The following is a 22017-nucleotide window of genomic DNA, read 5'->3' on the forward strand; positions in this document are numbered from 1 at the left end:
CTGGCGGCTGAGGGGAAGAAGCTCAGTCTGTGTCGAGCTTTCACAGCCTTTGGGATCCTCAGCCTTCTCCCAGAGGGGAGCAGGGTGAAGAGGCTGTGACCGGGGTGGGATGGGTCGGCCATGATCTTTCTCGCCCTCTTCAGCGCCCTGGAGTCGTGCAGGGACCTGAGGGAGGGCAGGGGACAGCCGATCACCCTCTCCGCGGAGCGAATCACCCGCTGCAGCTTGTGATACACCGCGGGTAGGCTTCCACTGCTCACATGTCCACTCGTTCTGCTGTTAGGTTACTTCACACTTTACCTCGTGTTCTGATACTCGTTACGTTAAGTTCACACACAGCTGCACATTAGATTAGGTTCACACTACGGCTGCTGCGCCTTCTACAATATATATACTCAGAGTGATTTCTAGAGCGCAACCGAATTACTTGTCCGGAATCAATGCGCCGGCTAAGGGCATGTCTGAACTTGCCCGGACACGTCTTTGAACTTGTCTGGGGGGCGCGACTGCTGGCGCCGCCAATGTCAAGGGCGGTGTCCAATGAGGCGAGCGAATAATACTATGATTCAAACGGAAGCTTAAAGGTATATAGCTTATATATATAAATAATATACAAGTTATACAAAATAATAAACGTAGATTCTCAGTGTTAATCTGGCCCTTCAGAACAGCCGCCTCCTAATTAGTCCGCACCTAATTAGTAAATAAATGGGCACAGATTAATATTAATGTCAAGTCAACTTCTCCATACTGTGTTATGGGGAGTTGGAAACGATCTACAAAGTCAGTGGGTCATGGTCGTCGTCAGGGGAGTCAGGGATCTCCGGCAGCTCTATCAACTTAGCTACAGGTCTGGTGTAGGTCCGCCCTTGGACGATGACTTCTGCCGCTCTGACCTTCCCATCGGAACCAGTAATCACTCTGCTCACACGGCCGGCCGGCCACGTAGCTCGGGGTAGTGACTGGTCTATTATCATTACGACGGTATTCACTTTCAGGTTGTCCCTGTCCTTTACCCACTTCTGACGGGCTTGAAGGGATGGTAGATAGTGTAGGAGGAAGCGGGTCCAAAACTGGTCGGCCAGTACTTGGCTGTGTCTCCACATTCTCCGGCCGTTCATCTCGTCTTGTCTGTACACCGCCTGAGGAAGGGCAGGGTCCAGCCGCACCATCAAGATGTAGTTTGGGGTGACGGGGTCGATGTCCGCTACGTCGCTTGAAACGTAACCGAGGGGCTTAGAGTTCAAGACGCCCTCGATCTCTGTGAGGACCGTCATCAGGACTTCCTCAACCACGGTCTGGGCCCCAAGTACGGTGTACATAGCAGTCTTTATGGAACGGACCTCTCTCTCCCACGTTCCCCCGAAATGGGGGGCGTTCGGGGGGTTGAACTGGAAGGTGACCTTAGCAGGAGCGAGACGGATCTTGAGTTCTTCACCCATAGCCAGGAAGCTCTCTCTCAGTTCTGTATCTCCTCCTCTGAAGTTTGTCCCTTGGTCGGACAACAGCACTGATGGGGTTCCTCTCCGGGCTTGGAATCTCCGGAAGGACATGAGGAATGAGTCCGTACTCATGGTCTGGAGGATTTCAATGTGAACAGCTCGGGTGGTCATGCACTTGTACACGATGCCCCACCTCTTCTCTGTCCCTCTTCCTTTCTTGACGTTGAATGGGCCGAAGCAGTCCACGCCAAGTGGAAGGCCCGCTCGCCGAGTCAGAGGCGGCAGGGAGGCAGGTCGGCCATCATCGGAATACTAGGCTGTGCCCTCCACTTGCGACAGGTTGGGCAAGTCCTTGGTTCGCCTCCCGTGGTGTGGGGGTAGGCCACTTCTCCTCCGGGAGCTTGAGGAACTCAGGACCGTCACTGTAAGGGTTAGGACGTGTGAGGTCGTCTAAGGACATCCCCCGTGTGATGACATCCGCTGGGTTCTGCTTGGTGTCAACGTATCTCCAACATGCTGCTCCTACCAGGTCTTGGATCTCGGTGACTCGGACTCCGACGAAAACCTTGTACCGACAGGAGTCGGACTGGATCCAGGTGAGCACGGTCATAGAGTCTGACCATAGGGTGGTCTCACGCACCGGTATGGTGAGTTCACTTTGTATCATCGTTGCGAGTTGCGCGCCTACCAGAGCTGTGCAGAGCTCTAGTCGCGGGATCGACTGCTGCTTGCGGGGAGCTATCCTAGAGCGGGCCAGGACGAAGGCTACATGGACTTCTCCTCCCTCTTCTCGGGCTCTCAGGTAAGCCACCGATCCGTACGCCACTTCAGAGGCGTCGCTGAAGACGTGCAGGTCTATCTGACATGTCTCCAGCCGCACTGTAGGGGGGAAGTAACTCCGTTGGATGGTCACATCTCGGAGTGAGTCGAGTTCTTCCTCCCATTCTCTCCAGGTGGAAGCCAGGTGCTCGGGTATGGGGTCGTCCCAGCCCTGCTCCTTGTCCCACAATTCTCTCACCAGCATCTTCGCCCGAGTGGTGTAAGGTAGGATACATCCCATTGGGTCGTACTGGCTGGCGAGTGTTCGGTACACACTCCGCCGAGTGGTCGGTAGAGTCTTGGACCTTCCCTGATCCGTGGTCAGGGGTGTGTGTTTGTAATGAAGCGAGTCCGTTTTGAAACGCCAGACGAGGCCCAATGTCATTTCTTGCGCTTCACCTGGGGTGGTCGCCATCCAGGTCTCGCTGCTCGCGGCCTTGGTCTCTGGGGGGAGGCTTCGGAGGACTTGAGGGTCACTGCTGGCCCATTGCCTGAGGTCTGACCTCCTCGTCGGCTCCGGGGTCTTCGGCCACGTGCTTCTGTAACGCGAACGTGGCGCAGCACGGGCTGCAGGTGGTGCCGAATGGGAGTACCTCCCATTGGTATATCGAGGGTTGTTCGTCGTCGAGCCTCTCTCTCCACAGGAACCTCAGCAGAGGCTTGTCTTCCTCCATCAGTCGTACTTGTAGGAACATTCCCTTGATGTCGCCGCTGATGGCCACTTTGTCCTGCCGAAAACGTAGCAGTACGCCGAGGAGGGAGGGGCCGAGTGTCGGGCCGGGCAGGAGCAGGTTATTCAGATTCTGTAGTCCAATCTGATAACTGCAATTGAACACGATGCGGTTCTTTCCGTTGTGGGTGACCTTGTGGTGGGGCACGTACCAGGACTCAGTCGTCTTGTCTGCCTCGTGGTCATCGATTTTCTTTATATGGCCAGCCGTGATCAGCTTTTTGATCTCGGCGCGATATATCGTTGCTTGGGGGGGGTCTTTGGCGAGACGCCGCTCAGTGTTCTGTAGATAGCGTTGTGTCACTTCCTTTGACGCGTGCAGAGTGGGCATCCCTTCCCGCCTCAAGACTGGGGTCGCGTATCTTAGCACTCCGTCGACCTCGACCCTCGTAGTCTTCTGCTCGAGTAGAACTATGGCATACTTGTCCTCCTTTGACCGAACCATTTTGCGTTCGTTCTTGAATGGCAGCGAGTCTAGTGTCCATAGTCTCTCAACGTGCTGCAAGAGGGTAGTGTCTTGGTCGCTCACCTTGGTGTAAAGGCAGCGTGTGGACGTTGGTCGGTTGGAAGGCCCGGAGAGAGGGCCCTGGAGCGTCCAGCCCAGTCGGGTCTTAACCGCGGCTGGGCAGCCTCTGGGTCCGATGTGGACCGCGTCCGTTGGGACGACAAGGTCTGCGTGGTCGGAACCTATGAGCAGGGTCGGTGTAGCGCCGTCGATGAGCGGTATGGGCAGTCGGCGTAGGTGTGCGTACTTCTCCCTCAGCTGTGGGATGGGGTAGTCATAGCGTGACAGACCTATGTCGTGGCTTGTGAACGCCTTGTTGATGCTGTACCGCTTTTCGGGCTGATCGATCGCTGCTATGGTGAACGAGACGTTTTCACCCTTTATTGTCTTTAAGTCTCGACGAATGGTACGGATTGTCATGGTCTCCTCTGGACCCCGCAGGCCCAACTGGGTCGCGGCGGAAGCGAGGAGGAGAGTCTTCTCCGACCCGTCGTCGAGGACGGCGTAGGTGTCGAGTACCTTGTCCCCGTAACTGAGGAGTACTCGTACCACCTTGAGGAGCACCCGGGAGCTCCCGCTCTTCGCAGGGTCTATGTAGAGGACTTCTGCTCTCGAGCTGCTTTGTGGGGCGGGTCTCCGTTTGTTGCTCTCGTGCAGGGCTTCGAGGTGGGCGCCGTCACACTTGCCGCACTTTTTCTTAAGGCGGCACTCAGCTGCCATGTGGCTGCGCGCGCAGCGGAAGCAGCGGCGGTTTGCTTTAATCCACTGACTCACGTCTTCGGCGGTCAGTTTCTTAAATGCGTCGCACTGTGACAGCCAGTGTTCGTTGTCGCAATATTGGCATGCGATCTTCCATTTTCCCTTAGCGGGGGGGGGGTTATGACTCTTCTGTCGTGGCACCGACTCGGCCTGGTGCATCACGGTGATGGGCCTGCTTTGGTCTTTAAACCTTCTCGGTCCCTCTTTAACGTTCGAGCCACCCCACGCGAAGGTGTCGATCCTTAGGCTGCTGACCTCCCTGGCTAGGAAGTCAGCAAGGTCCAGGAGTGATTGTTCTGGGCCATTGGGGTCACGGTGATTCATTTGCCGCCGAAAACGTTCTTGGCGGGATGGGGGGAGCTTCTCTAATATACGCTCCACGTTGGAGTTGGCGTACAACTCGTACATCCCCTTCTCTCGTTGTGACTCGAGCATCCCTACCAGGGATTGTACTTTAATGGATAGGTCGTCCAGGGCTCGATTGTCTTTAGCTGGGGGGAGACGTTCAATCTCACGTATCTCCTGAATGACATAGTCCCATGTACGTCCGTAACGTGCGTCGAGGGCCACCAGGGCATCAGAATAGGGAGTCTGTGAATTAGAGTATGCCAGCTTTATTACTGTCTATGTTAGAATTGTCTATATCATGTGTGACAATCAAGCCGTAAACAAAGAGGCCTATTGGGATGTTAGATCCTAATATGAAGAACTATGTCTTACCTTGACTTTGTCTATTTATTTATTTTTATAATTATTATTACTTTTTATTTTATTTTTTGGTTCTCTGTCTACCCTCCATGTGGGGTGGTGTCATTGTAGTCTGGGATGTTAGTGGTCTAGGTGTGTGTGTGTGTGTGTGTTGTCCTTCAGGACTGACCCATGTTGATTCACAAGTTATGTCATCATTACTTTGTATTGGCATTAACTGTGTTAATCTAAATGTTACATTGTAACTGTTAGGGCTGCAACGATTAGTCGACATAATCGACGACGTCGATTATAAAAAATCGTCGACGAGAAATTGTTGCGTCGATTAGTCATTAAAAAAAAAAAAAAAAAAAAAAAAAAATGTGTGCACTACCTATCTTTGTGAGAGTGGCTTCTCAGGGTTCCAGACAACATCATAACATGATGATCCCATAGCAAATTTTGGACATTGAAAACATTGTTCCCCTGCAGGAGATGATGATCAGACTAGACACACAATACATTACACATGCACTCCTCTCACTCACACACAGCGATCAGAGTAAGACACACACATACACACTCCTCTCACTCACACACAGCGATCAGAGTAAGACACACACACATACACACTCCTCTCACTCACACACAGCGATCAGAGTAAGACACACACACATTCACACTCCTCTCTCTCACACACAGCGATCAGAGTAAGACACACACACATTCACACTCCTCTCACTCACACACAGCGATCAGAGTAAGACACACACACATACACAAATTACACAGTACACACCTCTCACTCACACAGCGATCAGAGTAAGACACACACACAAATTACACAGTACACACACTCCTCTCACTCACACAGCGATCAGAGTAAGACACACACACATACACACACACACGGACTCCTCTCACACACAGCAAACAAAAGTTATTTAAAGTACACTTCCACTTTAATTTGTATTATTTAATTTATTTATCTTGTTATGAGTGATTGCTGTATTGTTCTTCAAATACATTTTCATTTAAAGTGGCTTAAAGATCCAAATTCAAATGTTTCATGAGTCATTATTTTAATTTGCTATGGGATCATCATGTTATGATGTTGTTGTTTGGTCCTGACAAGAGTCTCAAAGTCTGGGGTGATGGTAGACAAGCAACTCTGAGGTCATGCTCAATGTCCAATCTGTTCCTCTGCTCTGTCTTCAGCTGGACCAGAGCTGAGAAGCCACTTTCACAAAGATAGGTAATTTAAAAAAAAAAAAATCCTTTTTTTTGTTTTTTTTGTTGTTGTTTACATTGGTTTTCGATTAGTCGACTAATCGAAAAAATAATCGGCAGATTAGTCGACTACCAAATTAGTCATTAGTTGCAGCCCTAGTAACTGTCTAAAGCATTAACTGGGTTAATCTAAATGTTACATTGTAACTGTCTAGTTAAGGCATTAACTGGGTTAAGTGGGGAGTGCGTCATGGTACAGTTACAGTAAGTGGGGAGTGTAAACAAGTTGAACGCGTCACGTGAAATAACGTTATGTGAATAAACCTATAACGTTACAATGTACAGTACAGCTGGCTGTGTTGTGAATAACGTTATGTGAATAAACCTATAACGTTACAATGTACAGTACAGCTGGCTGTGTTGTGAAGCTGGCTGTGTTGTGAATAACGTTATGTGAATAAACCTATAACGTTACAATGTCCAGTTTCTGACAGCTGGCTGAATGAATGAATGAATGAAAACTTTAATTAACAGATTGCAGAATGGGTACAATACAGTACGGCTCAATACATACAATTGTTAAGGGGATGCAGACCTGAGAAAGACGTTTGTCTTGTTTCCATCAGGGTCCCCCATTTTCAATTCATATAGACATTTATGACATACACAACATACATGACATTTATGGCATAGGGACATATAGGTATTTAGTACTGATACATTTGTGACATAAACGGTATTCAAATATACAGTACTGTTACCCCTAGATCCTGAACTAGGCAAAATCTGCATATGGCTCGCTGATAAAAAACTATCATTACACATGGGCAAAACAGAGTCCATTCTCTTTGGTTCAAATAACAAACTCAGCAAGACCGACGGCTTCTCAGTTGCAGTGGGTGACAATATTGTCACAAGGAAAGACGAAATTACCTACCTGGGTTCCATCCTAGAGGCAAATCTTTCCTGTGACAAAATGGCATCCAATGTAATAAAAAAAGTCAACCAACGAACTAGATTCTTGTACCGGATCTCCTCTCTGGTAAACAAGAATACCCTGAAGACTCTGGCAGGAGCACTCATTCAAGGGTACTACGACTATGCGTGCACCTCATGGTACCAAAGCACCTCAAAGGCGCTTAAAACAAAATTACAAACATCACAAAACAAACTGGTCAGACTACTACTTGACCTTACCCCCAGAACCCACCTCACCCCTGCCCACTTTGACAACCTAGGATGGCTTAGAGTAGACGACAGAGTACAGAAACTTGCAATGGGCCTGGTCTACAAGATACACTATACGACTAAGGTACCCATGTACATGTCAAAATACTTCCCAAAGGTCAGTGAATACCACAACCACTACACCAGAGGAAGCTCAACAAATCATGTTAAACCCAGATTCGGCTCAAACAAGGGACTAAACACGTTTCGCAATTATGCCACATCAATGTGGAACACCCTACCCAAAGCTGTAAAGGAATGTGAATCCCTACCCACATTCAAAACCGCTCTTAAAGAGCACCTACGGTTGGGGAGCTCCAGTAGCTCACCACGTACCTCGAGCGCTATTTCGGCGCCGGGGACAACCGTGCTCGTCACGGATCTGGGGTTTAGCGAGTTCGAATCCCGGACTGCAGCCGTGCCTTTCTCAGAGTGTCTTCCCCCCCATCTGAACCCCTTCAGCCTGTTTCTGTCGGTCATCCTTGACCAGAATAAATGCGATAAACGCAAAAAAGAGCCAGGGGAATGGCCAAAGTAAAAAAAATAAAAAATAGCACCTACGGGAGGCTGCAATTCGAAACTGGCCACCGTAAATGCCCAAAACCCCCACCACCTCCTAATAGACAGTCTCCTCCCCACCGCATGTATATATTCCCTCCCCGTATATCTCTCTCGACACCCGGGGGCACGAAACGGCCTCGGCGAGCGCGGAAAACCGGGGGCGGAGAGGGGAAAGCGTCGCAAGCGCCCGTACCCTCACCGACACCCGGGGGCGCTGGCATCGGTGAGGCCGCCGGTGGCTCTGTGGGCGGTGGCACCCGGGGCAACGGCGGACGACCCCTGCGGGGGGGAAGGGCCAACTCCAAAGGCTGTGAAACGTCTACGTGAGCAGGCTTGATCCTGTCTATTGACACGGTCTCCGTCCTACCGCCCATGTCGACCATGAGGTCCTTGTTACCGTGTCGCAGGACCCTAAACGGGCCATCGTAAGGGGGGCGTAGGGGCCCACGGTGCGCATCGTGGCGAACAAAAACATACTCCGCCGTGTGCAGGCTGCGCGGCACCCGGGAAACGGGGGTACCATGCTGCGACGTGGGAATCGGGGCGAAGGTCTGAGCCGCTTCTCGCAGGGTGGAACGCTGGCTGGCCGCGGACCAAGGGGTTGTCGCGTCCGGAATGAAATCCCCCGGGACGCGCAATGTCTGGCCGTATAACAGTTCCGCGGACGAGGCCTGCAGGTCTTCCTTGGGGGCGCTCCTAAGTCCGAGCATGACCCACGGCAGCTTATCCACCCAGTTGCCGTCCGTCAGGCCTGCGCGCAGCGCCGCCTTCATGGACCGGTGGAAACGTTCGCATAGCCCGTTGGCCTGCGGGTGGTACGCGGTTGTACGGTGCAGCTTAACCCCCAGGCCGCTGGCGACCGCGTTCCAGAGCTCTGAGGTGAACTGCGAGCCCCGGTCGGAGGAGAGGTCAGACGGGGTCCGGAAACGTGCGATCCACGTGCTGATAAAGGCGCGGGCCACGTCGGAAGAAGACGTCGAGGCGAGGGGAACGGCTTCCGGCCATCGGGTGGTCCTGTCCACCATAGTGAACAGGTAGGTAAACCCGTGAGAGGAAGGAAGCGGGCCCACGAGGTCAACATTGACATGGTCGAATCTCCTCTCGGGAACCACGAATGTCACAAGCGGGGCCTTGGTATGTCGGTGCACTTTAGCCCGTTGGCAGGACACACACGCGTCGACCCAGGCCATCACGTCTTTCTTGAGCCCTCGCCACACAAACTTCTGTGACACCAACCTGCTCGAAGGCTTCCTACCGGGGTGAGACAGGTCGTGCACAGCCTCGAAAGCCCGCCTGCGCCAGCCTATAGGGACCAGCGGCCGGGGTTGCCCGGTGGAGAGGTCACAGAGCAGGGACGCGCCCGAGCCGCCAATCGCGACGTCTCTGAGGCGCAGACTGGTATCCGCTGTCCTGAGGGCCTGGATGTCGTGGTCGGAGGCCTGTTCCGAGCCCATGGCGACGTAGTCGAGGCCCAGTTGCACAGCTCCGATGACGACCCTGGATAGGCAGTCTGCGACCACGTTGGCTTTCCCGGCGATATGCCGTATGTCTGTCGTGTACTCGGAAATGTACGAGAGTTGGCGCTGTTGTCGCGCGGACCACGGTTCAGCCACCTTGGACATGGAGAACGTGAGGGGTTTGTGGTCGACGAAGGCCGTAAACTCCCGGCCCTCCAGCATGAAACGAAAATGGCGCACCGCCAACCAGAGACCTAGGAGCTCTCTGTCAAATGCGCTGTACTTGCGCTCCCTGGGGGTCAGTTGACGGCTGAAAAACGCCAGCGGCTGCCAGGCGCCGTCAACGTATTGTTCATGCACTGCGCCCACCGCGTAGTCTGACGCGTCGGTGGTAATGGCGACCGGGGCCCCCGGTGACGGGTGAGCCAACATGGCTGCACCCGCCAGGGCCGCCTTGGTGGCCGCGAAGGCTGTCGTCCTCTCGGCCGTCCAGTCGACCGGCTGGTTGGGGGACTTGTCCTTCAGCGCCTCGTAAAGCGGCCGCATGGTGTGGGCCGCCCGGGGGATGAACCGGTGATAAAACGTCACCATCCCGAGAAAATCCCTGAGCGCCCGGGCCGTCGGGGGTCGTGGGAAAGCGGAAACGGCCTCCACTTTCGACGGGAGGGGGGCGGCCCCCCTCCTGTCGATGAGGTGTCCGAGGAACCGTATGGAGGTCAACCCGAACTGACACTTAGCCGGGTTGATGATTAGGCCATTTTGGCCCAGCCTCGTAAAGAGGCATCGTAGGTGCTCCAGGTGCTCTTCGGGCGAGGAGCTGGCGACGAGGATGTCGTCCAGGTAGACAAAAATAAACGGCATGTCTCTGAGCGTCGAGTCCATTAGCCTCTGGAAAGACTGTGCCGCGTTCTTCAGTCCGAACGGCATCCGTAGGAACTCAAATAGACCGAAGGGTGTTACCACCGCCGTCTTCGGGACGTCCAAGGGGTGTACCGGCACTTGGTGGTAACCGCGTACCAGGTCTACTTTCGAAAAGAACAGCTTACCCGCCAGGTGCCCTGAGAAGTCCTGGATGTGGGGGACCGGGTAGCGGTCTGGCGTGGTAGCATCGTTGAGGCGTCTGTAGTCCCCGCACGGTCTCCATCCCCCGTCCGGTTTGGGCACGATGTGCAGCGGCGAGGCCCAGGGGCTGTCCGAGCGTCGGACAATCCCCAACTTCTCCATGTTGGCGAACTCTGACCTAGCGACTGCTAGTCTGTCAGGGTTGAGCCGGCGGGCCCTAGCGTACACGGGAGCTCCTTGAGTCTCTATGTGATGCTCGACCCTGTGTTTGGTGGTCGCGGCCGAGAACGTAGGCTGTGTCAAGCCGGGAAACTCCCGCAGTAGGCGTTGGTACACGTCCCCTTCTGCGAGCGAGCTGGCCAGCCCGCTGTATACCACTTCATTGCGCACACAAGTCAAGGAAGCGTACGTCTGGGCGTCTACCAGGCGGCCGTGCCTCACGTCCACGAGGAGCCCATGTGCGCAGAGGAAATCCGCCCCGTGTAGTGGGAACGAGACGTCGGCCGAGACAAACTCCCACGTGAACCGCTGTCCCCCGAAACACAACTCCACGGTCCTCGTGCCGTAGGTGCGGATCGGGTTACCGTTGGCGGTCGTCAGTCGCGGACCCCCCCCCCCGCCGGCGGTGTCCTCCACCGTCGCCGGTAGGACGCTCCTCTGTGCTCCGGTGTCGCAGAGGAATTCTCGACCAGAGAGTGTGTCCTTAATGAAGAGTAGCCTGTTCGACGTACCTGCGCTCACGGCCGCTACTGGGCGCAGGTGTTGGCGTTTCCCGCCCTGACAAAAGTACAAGGCGGGCGGCACTTTGTTGCTTTCGCGCCGAAGCGTGCATGGAAATAACACAGGCCTGTGTCATTATTGCCGTCGGCCGCGGCGCCCCTCTCCATCTTCGCCCCTCCCCCTCTGGGCATGTGCGCCCGTGTCGGGGCCAGCACCTCTGGGGCTAAGTGCTGCGTGGCCAGGTAGAACCAATCTGCCTCCTCTGCCAGAGCACGGGGATCCACAATGTTTGTATTGGCCAGCGCCGGCTGTACCCGTGGCGGCATGTGTCTGAGGAACAGCTCTTTAAATAAAAAGTTCGGCTGCTCGGCGCCCAGTAGATTCAGCATCATCTCCATATGCGCCGACGGCTTGCTGTCTCCCAAGCCACGTATATCCAACAAGCGTCGGGCCCGCTCAGACGGCGACAACTCAAAAATCCTGAGTAGGTGCGTCTTAAACGCCTCATATCTATCCCGGGCCGGCGGAGCGGTAATGAAGCCTACCGTTCTCGCCGCCGTAGTGTTGTTCAGACTCGAGACGACGTGGAAGTATCGAGCGGCGTCATCCACGATTCCCCGTAGGGCGAATTGCGCCTCCGCCTGGGCGAACCACGCGGCCGCCGACTGCTCCCAAAACTCAGGCAGTCTGAGAAAACCAGCGTTGTTTGCCATGTTCGTCGTATTCTCCGTCTCGGAAACTTCTTCGAGACTAACGTCAGGGTCACCAGTGTAGCGCTGAGAAGAAGGAGTCGGAGGCGGTGTCTCGAAGTTAAACCTAATTCCTTTATTCATCAGCGTAACAACAAATCGACGTAGTCGTGTCGACAGTAAATAAGAATGCCGGTGGCAGGAAGTGCCACCCTATAAATCGTCCGGGGGGAACTACCATTCCCAACGAGTTCCTTGTGAATTATGTACAGTCACTACAATACACTCTTTTTCTGAATTTTTTTAGTATCACAAACAGTACTGTATTTGAAAATCTGGTATGTCATAAATGTATAGATGTAGCAGTACTGTCTATCTGTATGTCGTGTGTGTCATATGATGAATTGAAAATGGGGGACCCTGATGGAAACAAGACGAAAGTCTTTCTCAGGTCTGCATCCTCTTAACAATTGTATGTATTGAGCTGTACTGTACTGTACCCATTCTGCAATCTGTTAATAAACTTTTCAATCAATCAATCAAACCCAACCACCTCAAACATGTTCCAGAGATTCACGCCAGACCCGGAAGCGGCGCGCGCATGTTTCCCGGGAGAAAGACAACGAGCATGTGGTTTTGATGAAGAGATAAAAGTGCCCGCAGCCTCACTACTAGTCTTTCCCACGTGTAGTGTTGTTGCGAGTAGTTGTCTCTGGAAGAATAATATGTGCTGACCTGGTATGTGTTTTTTAATCGATTCATTTATTTGTATCCATAGCTCCTTCTCAAGTCGAAGATTGCGTACCATTATTATCTTGCCTATATAGCGCATTTCCACGATGTAACGTTATGTCCGGGGTGCGTGCATGCTTGACGCCATGTCTTAACCTACTACGGGCTAAATGGCCTTTTTATTGGTCACACACTTGTGTTAAAAAATTTATAACAAGGTTGGTGCTCTTAAATAAATACTATGTAGTGTATGGACCTATACTCCTTAGCGAAGTAGTACTGTACACCCCCCGTGACACACTGTATTATGGGCTCACTAACGAAACAAGACTACTCTTTCGATGGCTTTGACCGTCTTTAGACCACATCTGTTGCCGCAGTCAAACCTGATATGATGATTTGCTAGTCCGTGTTTCACCTGATCCTCATGATTACACTTAACTACGCTGATGGGTTTGACTGGATTCACACATTAAGCCAAAGTTGTGAAGTTATTATAACCGACTAAAATCAAGTCTTCTCTGTTTTTAGGGATGGGCAGTCTTGATTTGATCAAGTGTAATAAGGTAAGAATTTATTGACTTCTTATTTATGGTTTAACTTCAGGCTATATTTGACCCCCTCTGTTGCTTGGTGTGTCACATTGCTGGTTCTCGCCAGTCCTGGCTGCATAATGTAGCATTGATGATGACTTTATTTCAGACTCTAGGTCCATATTACACACATACAAAACAAGAATACAATAACAAAAGAAACAAGGCCAACAACATAGATTAAAATACATAAAAGGCATCTGATCGGTTCCATGTTTCCACAAATCAGGAGTACCTTGTATGTATCACTTCGATTTACATCCCTAATGGCACCTATATATCTTGTTTTTTGACTAATGTTGGTGTGATTTTACAGTCCCGAAAGGTGCTAGATGGGATGCAGTTGTTGGTAGTAACAGCCATATATTACATTTCCGACCGTCTTTGGACCACTATGTTGCCGCAGTCAAACCTGATATGATGATTTGCTAGTCCGTGTTTCACCTGATCTCATGATTACACTTAACTACGCTGATGGGTTTGACTGGATTCACACATTAAGCTAAAGTTGTGAAGTTATAACCGACTAAAATCAAGTATTCTCTGTTTTTAGGGATGGAAAGTCTTGGATTTGATCAAGTGTAATGAGGTAAGAATTTTTTATTGACTTATCGTTTAACTTCATGGTGCTATATTTGACCCCCTCTGTTGCTTGGTGTGTTACATTGCTGGTTCTCGCCAGTCCTGGCTGCTTTGCTCGCTTCATATCACAGCCGGGCAAAAATTAACATGGAATGAAATTAACTTTAAATATCCATTTGAAGTTATGACCATTCCAACAACTTCGGTGTTTTGACTAAATAAGTGTCTGCATTTTATGTTTAGGTAATGTAAAATTCTTCCGGAGTAAGTAAAATAAAATTACTTGACAATGCCGTCGTCTGGGCTGGGAGATATTGAAAGTGAATTTTTAGTCTTTTAATTTGCCTGGCCGTGATATGAAGCCGATGGGGGGGGGGGGGGGGGGGGGGGGGGATTTAAACTAATATTGTGGTAGCCTCTATCAACTAACGTGAGTTTCTGTTTCTAGGTATCTGTGACCCCATTTTGAAGAACTGGTGTAAACGTGGACTATTTTCATTTTAAAGCACTACCTACTTGTATGTACAATATATTTGAATAAACGTTCATTTGAAAAGTGTTAGAATTGATTCATGTACAATGATTACTGTGAGAATTAGGATCTGATCTGATGGTACCTGTGTTTTATTTGTATTATATATATTTTATGTCTGGTATGATTATGGCTTAGCCATTTGCTCTGTCACACTTGTACACATATCTTGAGACATGCACATATACACATCTGAGACATGCATACACAATTTACACTCGTACACATCTGAGACTCATACACATAATCTGAGACACACACACACACACACACACAAATGTCTCAGACACATTCTCTCACACCCTTGGAGACTAATAGCATCCCATTAGAAGTGCAGCATTATGTTTCCATTACAGATGGAGGTTGACATCATGTAAGCAAGAGTTGAACTATTTTCTCCTGCCTTTTATACATATGTATATATTATTAGTTTGTGTTTAGTCATTTGTCTTTGTATGTCTATAAAGAACTGAAATAAATGTAGTTGTGCAAGAAATTTGACATGTAAACTACCGGTACATGGAGTGGGGTATTTGTACTAGGAATAACACTTGTGTTTGCATCTCTAAATTTCAGACTAGTCACTGTAGACCATAGATCCAGTTTGCAGACCCCTAATGGCTATACTGACTAGGTTACCTTGCCCTAGATCTCATTTGGTCCTCAGATCAGCTCACTAACGTACTGATGAGGGGCCTGGGGCAGAGGGTCTCTGCTAAACCTCATCCTCTAAGTTCATTTTTTACCCAGGGACAGTGCACATTAATCAACATCGGTTTCCACGTGCATGTCTTTATAGTACAGGTAGCTAAGCTGTTGATCAAACTTCTTGATCTCAGTGAGTGGTTATTGATTTGAAAATCCAAACAACTTAGTGCAATACCTAACTGGACACTACACTATTTGTGTAATGAAATGAATGCCGTCATAACTACATTAACTGCCTACTGCTAGACTCCTTGAATTCTCTGCATCAAAGACTTGACAGACTAAAAAAATCATATTGTAAAAGAGGCCAGATGGGCTGCAAATAACCATGTGACGATAAGTAGCCATTTCAGAGTGTTATGGCGTGGGCCTGGTCTTGCATGCAGTGAGTAAATGCATGGCTGTTGTGAAAATGGTTTATTATTCAAGAGTGAATGCTATCCATCACGAGAAAGTACTGAACCAACTCTTGACTTAAAATCTTTTAGATGGGTTGAAAACGATAACATACTTAAGGTTCTTGTCTTATCTACTTGTTAATGTCTAGGTACAATCTGAAGCAGAAAGGTCTTTATTGCAAAGTTTTCACATGCAAGGAATTTGATTTGGTCGTTTTCAGTGCAACATTAACGAACAGACAAAAAAAATGAAGGCTAGGGCGGCTGATTTGCGCAGTGCGCAAGGCACTCGCCTCTAACGCAGGAGACGCTGGGTTCGAGCCCAGCTCTCGGCGTTGCTACCGGCTGGCCGGTCATTCATACTAACACAATTGGTAAGTGTTAGAGGGTGGGGATTTGACAGCGACTCCTACAGGTCTGTTTGGTGACGCCGGTGCGACGGAAGCACGAAGTGACGGGGGACAGCGTGAGCCTCCCACGCGTTATTCGCCACAGAGTTCGAGCTGCTGCGGCGAAAAGATGCGACAGGCTGCCTCGTGTACCGGAGGGGACGCGTGAATACTTTCCCTAAGGGGGTTGTCGGTTTGTGCAATCTAATTGGCCACTGATGTTTCTGGTCATGTGACATGTGCGGCCATCGTGTGACGGCAAGTTCTTTTACCGGTTAAGCTTAGGCACTCTTTCGAAGTTGGTTAAGGTTAGAGTTTGTCTTAGAGCAGGGCGATAGAACACCAGCCCTGATTCCAAACTCTAACCTTAACCAACTTCGAAAGTCGCCTAAGCTTAACCAGTGATAAACTAGGCGTTAGGTAGTTTGCAGGCTGTTAGACCCGGAAATTTGGCGCAGAACTTGCAGTCATGTCACATGACCAGAAAGGCCAATCAGATCACGCGGACGTACAACCACCTTAGGGAAAGTATTCACGCGGAGGGGACAAGTGATGCAAGGCTTCTGTCCTCACTACAACCGACCTGTGGGAGGCATAGTCTAGCAACGTTCAAGACAGGGGAGGGAAGAATTAAATTGGGATGGGAGAAAAATTGAAAGTGGATACAAAAAAAATTAAGGCTAAAGTGGTTATTCAGAGGTGCATTGTGGACCAACATTTTAGAACAATCTAAGAACCACTCAACCAAGTGATCTTACACAACAAATATCATCGGTTTTCTTTGGCTGTACATAAGGCTGAGTTGCTAGTGTCTGCTTAAAATACAAAACAAGAATTATATTTACATGCTTGCTCAACATACCACTTGTACATTCACTAAGAGGAAATGGATAACATGCATGGTTGTATAATGCATTTTGAATTTTTAAATAACTTTAGAACAGTGATGACCAATAATCCCATCAACAAAAGTAACAGATTAATCTTTCTTTGTGGCTGTACATGAGGCCCTGCAGAGCTGATAGTGTTGGCTTAAAATACATGGGTATACAATAATTATATTAATGGGTAACATTATCTACAAACAGAGTTAAATTACCAGTCAGATTAAATAACTGTCTCATTCACCAAGGATTTATGACAAAAAGGGCTTTCTCTTAGGGCCATTTGAGACCATTTTGGGATTCACCAACCGTCCCAATAAAACATAATTAATATTATTATAATATATTGTCTATATTCATGTCTTGCCCAAAAAGGTCTCAATTGGCCCTAAGAGAAAGCCCTTTTTGTCGTAAGTCTGTTGGAGAATGAGACCCATTGCCCCCTCATAATGGAGGATAATTGGCTAAGAGATACGCATTTGCTCAATTTGTGTAATGTAAGACCTCATTCACAGGAAGTAATGGGTTTTGGACAGAAGTCCCTCGAGGTCTAAAGTTCCGCCCTGCCACTTAAAGGTAGGATCTGTAATGTTGTCAAACAGCGACCTCTCTAGTCAAAAGAGCCCCTCTTGGTATTATGATTTGTTTACATTGTGGTACAGGGGAGAGGTTGCTACTGCTGGCCACACCTCGGCCTCTAACGAGAGGTCTGGAGAACTCCAGCCCACACGTCGGAGCTCTAGGCACCATCTGCTCTTAGATTTATAACTCGTGATGGTTACGACAGTCATCATTGCATCCTGTTTAAAGTTTGATAAGTCTGTTTATCTTTAAGGTCATGGAGAATTGCCACAGATCACAATGATGCTAGATTGGAATTATTGTCCTTATCTGACCTGCTCAAACGATTGGTCCCATGTGTTCAGTCTGAACTTGGTAAATCTGCCTTTTTCCCTTTTTTTTTTATGCACAAACAATCAATACTCTATATCCTATGGACAAATTAAAAACATGACCACAAGCCTCCATACCTTACCATATGTAACTTTTTAATTTAATTTGATCTCTTTGGTTTTTTTCTTCCCACCTGTGTTTTGTCCTATTTATGCAAATGTAATTTTTGAAACCTCAATGTTAATTCCAAGAATAAATAAAGGTTTCAATCAATCAGACCAAAACAAAAAAGTTAACGAAACACAATACCAAGTGGGGCTCTTTTGCCCAGAGATCGCTGTTTGGCAGCATTTCAGATTCTACCGCTAATGTAACTGCAGATATACTGCGCAGTTCCCCACAGACACCCATTGTAAGATTATTTAAAGCACAGGCCCTAGCAGTGATATAGCTTAGCTCATAATAGTGTTCAATCGTTATATACTGATATGATTATAATTGCTTATGATGCTTTGCAATGCTGAGGTAAACCGAAAGAATGTATAAAAGATGTTACATTACACTCAGATCTAGTATGTTGGGCACAATAGAGCTATAGAATGTATTTCTTCAGAATAGCCTGACACTAAGAATAGCATTCATCCATTAGACCTGTACATCAAAAATCAAGGTTACAATGTGTGTTAGACTTTGGCTTTTAAATGAACCAAAGTTATTCTTTCATAATGTTTGTGCTTCCCTAATAATTTGGCTATTACAATACAGATCCAAGCAAAGCACTGACTTTGACCTCTAACAGAGACATAATACTGTATGATTACATCTTTATGATGAGCACATTCACAACAATACACTATTTACAAATTAAAATACTGCTGGTTAACCACACACAGATCCAAATTGGTGTTGTAAATACACCCGCAGTTCGGCCCGTCCGAGACTTGTTTGTTTAATGTTATCGTCACGTTCCTTTATTAAACTGGATGGAACAAATGGAATCTTGTTTCGGACGGACAGAACTGCGGGTGTATTTACAAACAGCGTATGTGTGCAGGACCGTTTATTATAGAGGTGCTGTCTAGCATATTCTCTATGCTTGACTCCGCAGGTCTGATTTTATCCAGTGTCTGCATGTTCAACACATAGACATATATAAAGGCTAGATGACTCACCCGCGCTGCTGGCCAATGGAGACTGACGTTGCCATGTGGCGGCCATCTTGCCACAGGCAGCACGCTCACTCATAACATGAATGTCTATGGTGCATGTACTATTGAAATAACCATAGCTTGCTCGATTTTCAAACGGTTTGGTTTGTTCTAAACGTCAGAGATGTAGTTATCATACTGCATACTTATAATGGACTTTCATATGAAAATAACTTCAACATGTCCAAGCATCATGAATCATAGACATGTTAATAACATTTGTAATAAACCAAACCGTTTGTAAATCGGTTGAAAATTGTGCAAGCTATGGTTATTTCAATCGTACATGCACCATAGACATTCATGTTATGAGTGGGTGTGCTGCCTGTGACAAGATGGCCGCCGGTGAACTACGCCGGAGACTCCGCCTTGCACCATCTAGTTATCTATATCTATGGTTCCACATGCCGTCTCACACATGTTCCGCCGCGGAGCACTCTGACGCATGAACCCAAGTTGATTCATATAGCTCCGGTTCAGCTCACAGCGTTAGCCCCATTGCTAGTGGACGTGGACCCCACGTCTTTGAGTCCCACGCTATTGTCTTTGCTGGTGAACCGGCCCTTCTTGGTCCCCGACGGGTCCATGGAAGTGCCCTCGAACAGGCGAGCCATGAAGGCCAAGCCGTCCTGTCGGATGTAGGACTTCCCGGCGAAGGTGTAGAGGATGGGGTTGGCGCAGCTGCTGATGAAGGCCAGCGCTGAGGTGATGGCGCGGCTTGACCGCCAGATGGTGGTTAGCCTGTCCAGAGGGGAAAGGGTTAATGCCCCCTGTCAGGGTGTGTGGTGTTTTTATTCAGTTGTGGTGTCAAATGAACAGTGGTGGAAGAAGTACACAGTTCCTTTACTTAAGTAAAAGTAGAAATACCCAGATAAAGGAGTGCTCGTAAAAGTCCTCCATTCAAATTCGACTTAAGTAAAAGTAGAGAAGTATTTGCTATTGAATTGTGCTTATGTATCTAAAGTAAAAGTATGCATTCTACATGATGTTTGTGTGTTCCAGTGCTTGGGCGCATTCAAACCTCGATCCATTAACCTCTAAAAGTTATGTTAAAGTGGTATGTGATCCAGTTATGCTGCTTTTTTAGGAGTGTCATGGTTTCTCCATAGAGCCCCGTCGTATTCTTTTAGCGCAGCAGCTCGCGCAGGTAGAAGGCAACTTAGTCACGTGACTCAGTTGGTATTGCTGATTGGCTCGAACACGGTATGTTTGTAAACAGCGAACAGGTCTATTTGATGTTGGAAGAGGTCGGTACTGTAGGACTTGGGCCTAACAAAAATAATGGTTGGTTTCAGGTTGCCGACCGACCCTGCCGATTTAGGTGCGACCCAATATATTTTATGAGTTTTAAAAAAAAATTACATATTAAAAAAAAAAAAATCCTTTTTTTTTTTTTTTTTTTTTTTTAAGAATAAAGTTTCATAGAAATCTTAGTCAAACATTTAGTATTATGGATATTAAACATGCTGGCAGAGTACATGCATCCATGTTGTTGTGAACATTTTAACCCTTTCACTGCCACACGACAGCCGGTTAACCCTTTCACTGTGACAATACAGAAGGTTAGCCCTTTACTATCACACAACCGACGGCGATGCTCCATCATTAGCATCATTAGCTCCGCATCCGCGGAGCTAATGATGCTAATGATGGAGCATCGCCGTCGGTTGTGTGATAGTAAAGGGCTAACCTTCTGTCGTGTGGCAGTGAAAGGGTTAATTAAATAAAGAAATTCCCTATCCATAGTCGCCGTGGGAAAGAATAAAATAAAAAAAAAATAAAAAAAAATTCCCTACCTACCCATGGCCAAACTGACAACCAACCTGAAACCAACTATTATTTTTGTTAGGCCTTAACAGTTTGCTTCGTAAAGTTATACTCACGTCCTTTTCAATTTGGAATTATCACACGACGCAGCCGCCACCTAAAGAGACAACCACAGCTGTTTAGTGTTCATTATATACATTTGCTTTTAAAGGAACACGCCAACATTTTGGGAAATTAGCTTACCGTCTTCTCCAGAGAGAGACAAGAAGATAGATTCAGATTCAGATGACTTCATTCACCATATTGTCAAGTCAGTTTATTTAATATTGTATATACAAATGGAACGTGATTCGACATTACAGTGCATAATTTTTTTCACAATAAGAATAACATAATAATAAATAATAAATAAGTGCAAAACAGGACAGAACAGTGAGACAACAATAAGACTGTAAAGTAAAGTGCAGTGGTTAGGCACATGGATACAGTTTCCTCTGTGTGTTCAGTAGAAAGCTATCTGGCTGCACGTTAGCCTAGCTTAGCACAATGAATGGAAGCGGACATGACCGGTTAGCCTAGGCATTGTCCAACTAACACTTCTCCCGAAGGCTAACCGGTCATGTCCGCTTCCATTAATTGTGCTGTGCTAGGCTAACATGCAGCCAGATAGCTTTCTACTGAACGCACAGAGAGGAAATTGGTATCTATCTTCTTGCCGTGTTCCTTTAAGCTTTTTGACATATTTTTCTCAAACACCTCATGGACATACAGTACAGTCACACACACACCTGTATCACGTTGATGACATGATAAGGCAGCCAGAACAAGCCGAACACCACCACGATGGCCAGGATGAGCTTCTCGCTGCGGACCTTGCGACGAAACTTTGTCTTCCTCAGGCGTCGCAGGATGAGAACGTAGCTGGTCACTATGACGATATACGGGAGTATGAATCCCATGACCGTCTCGAAGGTGTAGTGGAACCTCACCTGCATGCGGAAAGTGAGGAGGATATAAAACACATATTTGCCCAACAGCAATGATTGCATAGTAGTGAATAACTTGAAGGGTGGATCCGTCAAAACGTGAGGGAACAGGAACAGATGGGGTCCAGATCCAGAACACTGAATCTTAGTCCTCGTCAGACACTTGACAAGACAGGCATGTAGCAGAGGTGTTGCTGCAGATACACTTTAACCCTTTCACTACCACACTACAGACGGTTAACCTTTCACTACCACACTACAGAAGGTTAACCTTTCACTACCACACTACAGACTGTTAACCTTTCACTACCACACTACAGACGGTTAACCTTCTGTAGTGTGGTTGTGAAAGGGTTAACCCTTTGTCGTGTGGCAGTGAAAGGGTTAACCTTCTGCATTGTCGCAGTGAAAGGGTTAATCATTTGGTAGTGTGGTAGTGAAAGGGTTTTCCTTCTG

At 48.2% G+C, this 22017-nt stretch overlaps 1 protein-coding gene across 1 annotated transcript in view; it reads right to left on the reverse strand.

Moving 5' to 3' along the window:
- Nucleotides 1–15537: 15537 nt before the first annotated feature.
- ltb4r2b (leukotriene B4 receptor 2b) overlaps nucleotides 15538–22017 on the reverse strand; it is a 72569-nt gene continuing 66089 nt past the window's right edge. The window contains exons 4-6 of the mRNA XM_084327264.1: nucleotides 21364–21564; nucleotides 20692–20732; nucleotides 15538–19549 (exon numbers count right to left, since the gene is read on the reverse strand). Of these exons, the coding sequence (XP_084183390.1) occupies nucleotides 19285–19549; nucleotides 20692–20732; nucleotides 21364–21564 (507 nt within the window). The 3' untranslated portion in view covers nucleotides 15538–19284. The remainder of the gene's footprint in view (nucleotides 19550–20691; nucleotides 20733–21363; nucleotides 21565–22017) is intronic.

This window comes from Notolepis coatsorum, assembly GCF_963971535.1.
Source record: "Notolepis coatsorum genome assembly, chromosome: 13".
Taxonomy (NCBI): Eukaryota; Metazoa; Chordata; class Actinopteri; order Aulopiformes; family Paralepididae; genus Notolepis; species Notolepis coatsorum.